This window comes from Heterobasidion irregulare (assembly GCF_000320585.1).
Source record: "Heterobasidion irregulare TC 32-1 unplaced genomic scaffold scaffold_02, whole genome shotgun sequence".
NCBI classification, from domain to species: Eukaryota; Fungi; Basidiomycota; class Agaricomycetes; order Russulales; family Bondarzewiaceae; genus Heterobasidion; species Heterobasidion irregulare.
Window position 1 is genome coordinate 834,076 of NW_009258198.1, and position 6,471 is coordinate 840,546.

General features: G+C 51.7%; 2 protein-coding genes across 2 annotated transcripts; both read left to right on the forward strand.

Moving 5' to 3' along the window:
• Window positions 1-518: 518 nt before the first annotated feature.
• Window positions 519-3,744, forward strand: HETIRDRAFT_457289 (uncharacterized protein; the record flags this gene model as incomplete). The annotated part of the gene is made up of 6 exons (XM_009543888.1): window positions 519-587; window positions 642-860; window positions 919-1,978; window positions 2,034-2,209; window positions 2,265-2,599; window positions 3,543-3,744. The coding sequence occupies exons 2-6, from the start codon at window positions 669-671 to the stop codon at window positions 3,742-3,744; spliced, it is 1,965 nt and encodes a 654-aa protein (XP_009542183.1). The 5' UTR covers window positions 519-587; window positions 642-668.
• Window positions 3,745-4,337: 593 nt separating this feature from the next.
• On the forward strand, window positions 4,338-5,228 carry HETIRDRAFT_309375 (uncharacterized protein; the record flags this gene model as incomplete). The annotated part of the gene is made up of 1 exon (XM_009543889.1): window positions 4,338-5,228. A coding segment is annotated over one exon (891 nt), but the record flags the coding sequence as incomplete, so codon positions are not given.
• Window positions 5,229-6,471: the final 1,243 nt, after the last annotated feature.

The window sequence follows — 6,471 nt, forward strand, 5'->3', positions numbered from 1 at the left end:
TGATGGAGTCGTGCATGCTATACATCTATCGCCAAGATTGGTGCCGATCTGCGTCCATCGAGAGTAGCGCGGGTGCGTGGTGGCGCTAGTCTCCCGAAGGCAGCAACGTTGACGATTCTCCTTCAACCTCCGACGTGGTCTCCGGATATCCGTATCTAACGGTGGCGCGTCGTCTGTATATAACTTGTGATGGATCGTTCCATTGTCGCAGGCCACTCAAACACACTCCGATCACATTTGCGCCGTGACAAGCGTGGTCGTTGCCGGTCGTGGCCATGGTATCTAGAGGCTGGGCTGCGGAGCGATCACTAATTTGATGTGTGTAGCGCTCTGCTCATAGAATGAAGTATTGTGTAGCTCAGTGATCGCAATGACGGCTCGTCTGCCGCCACAAAGGTTCATACAAGCGGCCTTGTAACTCGGCCACAATGCGATCACGTGTCTATGTCGCGGAGTTCCATGGCTTCGTGGCTCGCAGCGTTGGTTCAAACGTTCACCAGCAGAGGTTACTATCAGAAGCTTGTTCGAAACTCGGGGCCACAGTTTGTGGCATTAGTCTCCAGTACTTAAGCACTTTCTCCATTCCTGTAAGTGATTCATTCAACACCTGTTCTACTGCTCCTGACATGTCTTCGCACAAGATAGCCAGCACTCAACGTTTCAGTGCGATGGAAATATCCAAGGCACCAGCTGAATACGCTCTACTTGCTGAAGAGACTGAGAACGACTTTCACGGACCTATGTCTATCACAGAATTCTTTGACGCTTTCATGAAGACGAAGGATGACAAGAAACCTCCCAAGCGTGCCACCCGAATCTTCAAGAGCATACCTAGGGTCGGAAAATTTGAGGATCACTTTGTACGTATATATTCTCCTTTGTTATTAGAGACCGATGTTGATTATATCGTATTCATAGAAAGATGCTGTCGAGGCATCTGGAATTTGCCAGAAGCTGAGATTTGTCAACACGACTGACGATCTGGATGCAGACTTCAAACGCAAGCCAGACATGGTTGCTTACAAGAGATCTCTGCAAGGCGGTGATGTAATTGACTTTGAGCTGATGGAACTGTGCATCGAGCGCAAGCCAGAGACTAAGGACCCATTCCAGGATCTCGCTCCCAGCGCGACCTCTGGCGATACAAACACAGTCTTACATCGCTCGCAGGAGGCGACCATGAATCGAGGACAAATCTGTTCATATGCAGGCTTGCAGCTCTCGGCGCAAAACCGGTTCTTCCTGTTCACTGTGGTCTTGCTTGGTGACTATGTTCGCTTCATTCGATGGGATCGCGCGGGAGCTATTGTGACTGAACGAGTCAACTGGAGGAGAGACCCTACTCATCTGATTATGTTCCTTTGGAGGTTCAACCGTTTCAATGACGTGCAACGTGGACGAGATACATCGCCCACAAAGCCCATGGCGAGAGACATCAAGAGGGCGAAGAAAGCATTTGACGAACGAGCCAAGTTTCTGGCTAGGCTCCTAGGCGAGGACGAAGAGACGGCTCAATGCCTCTACTCGTCTGATGCCACCTTTCACCAGTTTTGTATCACGGACGATGACACATACCGGAAACACTATTTCATCGCATCCAAACCTCATTGGCAGAGCGGCAGCCCGTTTGGGAGAGCCACCGACGGGTACATTGCATATGACATCACGCGACAGAAACTTGTGTATCTGAAGAACAGCTGGCGGTACTTGGAAGATGGGATCGAGAAAGAAGGAGCCACCTATCGGCTACTCGAACGATCAGGTGTGACCGGGATCCCGACGCTGATCTGTTCTCAAGACATTCTGGGTCAAGACACGCGGACGCACGAGTACAGTTCAAAAGAGTGGTTTTGCAAAACGACCAGTCCTCCGAGGCGGCACAGGCTTCACCGGTTAGTTCTGGGGGACATCGGACGGCCCTTGAGCCAATTTAGATCGTCCAAAGATCTCGTCAGCGCTATGCACGATGGGATGAAAGGTAAGTCGATGATGTCTTTGACACCTTGCATGCTTACCAACGTCTTTCTGTGCAGCGCACGATCTGGCATTCAGATTGGCACGCGTGCGACATGGGGATCTCAGTGCCGGCAACATTTTGATATCTGATTCAGGCAAGGGAATCTTGATTGACTGGGATCTAGCTATGATATTGCCAGATGTCGATGATCAGGGGGTTGCCACTCAGGGACCGACGACGAAATGGCAAACGGTGCGTCATGATATAGCTATGTAAGTGGCCTCAAAAACCGAACTACTGTCTTCAGGGAACTTGGCAATTCATTTCGGCAGCCCGGCTCATGGATCCTGAGAGCACACGGCACGATCTTCGCGATGAGCTAGAATCTACTCTTCACGTCTTGCTATACACTAGCGTCCGCTATAGAGCCAGCTGCCTTCCTGTGGAAGATTGTGAGGATCTCAAGACAGTCTTTATCCGGCATTTCGACAGTAGGTCTGCCACGGTGCAGGGGCGAACATCCGGAGGACGAGGAAAATACGACTTCTTCCAACCCACCGGGCCGGCTGCCCTCTCTCAAGAAGGCCTTGAAAAGTTCCTCAGCGAGCCGCATGCCAGCCTCATCGAGACACTTCGAAGATTGTTTGTTCCCCTTTATAGCACAGAAAGACAGTTAAAGCTTATCCCTAGCATGGAGCAATCTCGGGACGCTGCCCTCGAAGTCCTCAAGACTTCGGATCGGTTCATAGAGATCATAGAAGAGCACCTTGAGATGAACGGATGGACGGAGAATGATGTCAGCGATGAGCTGCGTGGCTGTGATCAATTCTTTACCGAAGCACGAGGCCTGATATCTGAGGCACGGCGTAACTCGTTGTTGAGGGCTAACATGTAGCGCAGTAGTGGCTTTGCGGGTGTGGCTAATGCGACGCTAGCGTCCTTTCCCCCTATGGCCGAATCCAATGGGGGAGACTAGTACGCTTGGTAACTTGACATGCTAATTTTCCGCTCTATGCTTTTCAATCCCTCCTCCATGTATATGTGATTATATGTATAATATCTCATGTTTCACTCAATATGTCCTTCCCGAGATTTCTAATGTCAATCCTGTCTCATTAACCAACAGCCATCGGGCTTTCTATCCTGGACTATGCACCGTACTCTACCAGCAACGCGTTCGACTTTTCGAAGCACCAAACACATCAGTAAATCATCAAAATACTTTTCGAAACTTACAGGGCTTGGGCAAGGCTGTAAGTCTCGGAAAGTGGGCCAAAGCTTTCCAGAATATCCTACTTACCTAGGCAGATTCCCCTATTAGAAAAGTGCTCTAAGTCAATCAAAATCGCTTTTTTGCCTGAAATAAGTTGATTGTCTTAGAAAAGTGCGTCAAGTGTTCAGTTATAGGTAAGGTGCACAAGATGCATCCAACTCACAAGTATTGGGCTATGAATTTTCGGGGCAAAGAGATTTGAAACAATTGCCAAGATAATCATTGCGTGGTACAGATGGAATGCTATAGTAAAAGTACACAGGTGCAGCAAGAACACAACATGTAACATAGGAGGGGGTTGTATTGACCCAGGGATCTTGCACTAAACCTCGTCCTCATCAACCCACACATCCTCGATGCTCTCATCAACATCATCGGCATCAGTCTTCTCGTCCTCGTCAATACCGTCAGATTCCTCCATCCCACCTTCAACCTCTCCGATGTCTCCAACGCCATCATCGCTGGTGTCTTCCTCGCTGATGTCATCATCCTCCTGGGCCATGTCGATGATTGATGCACGGATGGACAGGGCAGATGCACCTTCATCAGCTTCATTCACTGTGTGTCCCTTACGGGATTGTTTGTACCTTGCCGCACGGGCGAGAATCCTCTTCCACCTGGGGGGTTCGAGCTGCTGGATTGATATTGAATATTCGAGCGTGGAATCCCCCCAGTTCTCCTCCGAGAAGCTTGATTCACCCTTCCTTTGATGTTTGAGCTGATCTCCAGTGGCCCACATCTTGAGTTCATGCTCGCCCTGTGATATAGAATATTGCAATCAGATCTGTGCTAATGATAGTTAGTGTGCGACGTACTGCAGCCGCCGCGAGGGATAATGCACCAATGGGCGGGTCTACACATTTGAACTCTTGTCCAATGCTTGCGGTAGCAGTTTTGTCTTCTAAGGTTCCACGAGGCACGACTGGAACCCTAGAATTAGGTCTATGGTTGATGAGGGTTCCGCTGCCTGCTCCCACGCAGTGCCAGCAGCAGCTCTCATCCTTTCCCCCTCGTCAAGCTGCCCAAGCAGCTAAACTCATTCCTTTGCATTTGTTTAACACCATAGCACAAACCACATCCTTTCCACTCGAGCCTATCTGACAAATCATGCCCCCTCGTATCCTTGTTGATCCCAATGCTCTCATCTGTCCCGATTATGCTTTAGACATATATGCTGGGGCCCGCAAATTAATCGCGCCCGGAGCAGAAGTCGCGGAGGTGGCGCAACGTTTAGCCAACATTTGGACAGCCGGGAACAACGTCGACAGGGGACTTTGTAACCATCAGGTAGAAGCAGATGCCATCGCGGCAGCTGATGCCGAAGCGCTCCTTCAAGCACAGGCCGAGCAGCAACGCCTCGAAGCCGAGCAGCAGGCGGAGGAAGAGCATCGTGAAAGCGAGAAAAAGAAGCCTAAGGCACCAGATTTCGACGAGGAAGCATCCATCCCGAACCACCCAGTCCTCCGGCCGCACCCCTTCGCAGTCAACAAACTGCGCCTCTTCGAGTATGTAGAACTTTGGTATTTCACTCGAGATGGTTGCCTAGATGCTACCAACCACCTACGCACCATCAACGACGACGCCTTTGGCCTCATTAGATCCGAGGATGGCCTCGCCTTGAGGTCCCTTGCAGCCACGCGCCCGTCCAAGAAAGCCATCCCCGATGACAATCTCTCTTGGTATCAAATGTCCACCGCCAAGTCGACATACATTGCGGAGATCGAGCGTTTAAACTGGCCGTTGAAGCACCGCCAAGCCATACAGGAGTTTTTCTACGCCCTAGACATGCATCCTTACAGGAATGCGCACGAGTACGGGGACACCATCCTCTTGCGTTACCAAGCCTCCTCGCGCCGCCTCTGGCACGAGCAACTCAAGATCCCAGGAGGGTCTTTTAACTTGCGACACATCAACGAAACCTTGTTGGACCGCATCGCCACAACCTACTTAAACGAACTGAAGTTTGCATCCACCCAAAGGTCAGTCTTGAACCTCCTCCCCCCCCCCTTTCCGTCTCCAAGCACCCCGCATTTCTCTTACCCTCTGTCCCTAACCCTGCACCACCCATTCTCCTGCGTCCCCCGCTGCCTCGGTTTCCCTCCCCCCCCCCTTACCGCGCTGCGTCCTGTGTTCCTCTCTCCCCCCCCCCTGCGTTTTGCCCCTGCACCCCTCGCCGCGCGCCCTTTCCTCTCCTTTGCCCTCCACATCACACCCCGTCCCGCGTGTCTACTCCCCGCTGCACTCTTGGCAGGTCAAATGATGGACCCCCCTACTCTCGCGATTTCAGAATGCAGAACTCCACGGGCTCATACCGCCGCAGACGCTCCCCCTCTCCCTCCTCATATAACACACAGAGAAAGCGTTCCAACTCCCCGCATCGTGGCATTCCCCCTCGCCCGGCCTTGGGCTACCCGCCCCGACCAGATCGGTGGTCTGGCCTATCTAGCGCGCCTTTTCCGCTCAGCGCAAATGCCTCCGGCCCAGTCGTTTGCGCAGTCTGCCTCGGCTGGCGAGAGCACCAAGTTTCAAAATGCAACGCCACCGTTTTCTGGAATGGTGCCGCCACGCGGTGTCGCCGGAGCCCGCGGGGCAAGATCCTCAACCCTCATAGTTTCGAGATCTGTCTCGATTGGCAGCGCGAGCGTAGCTGTGCCTCCAACTCCCATCCCGAGAAGCATGAATGCTCCGGATGTGGCCGCCCTGATCACGGTGCCTCTTTCTGCCCTCTCGCAGAGAAGATCTAAACCTTTGACCCCGTATCAGGCCAGAAACTGGCTCCACGTTCTTCGCGACACCGGTCTCCTGTCAAAATATCCTACTATATATCCAAGTCTCGCCCACGGTTTCCACATTGGTATCCCTCCCCTCCTACGTACTAATATCCCTCCTAATAGTCCTACCATTACTGTGATGACCCTTGAGTTTCAGAAGATACTTGATCATGAGTTTGCGAGTGGCCGCTATCTCGGTCCGTTTACTCGTTCTGGAGTCGAAAGCCTTCTGGGCCCTTTCCAAACATCTCCACTATCCTTAATTCCGAAACCTCATAGACCTTCCGTCTTTCGTCTGATACAAAAATTTTCGTTCCCATACACCTCCTCACCCATCCACACATCTATTAATTCGTACATATGCTCTGACAATTATCCCTGCACATGGGGCACTTTTCCCATTTTTGCTTTCTTAGTTTCGAATCTCCCTCCGGGTTCTCAGGCCGCGGTTCGCAACGTCTCTGAAGCAT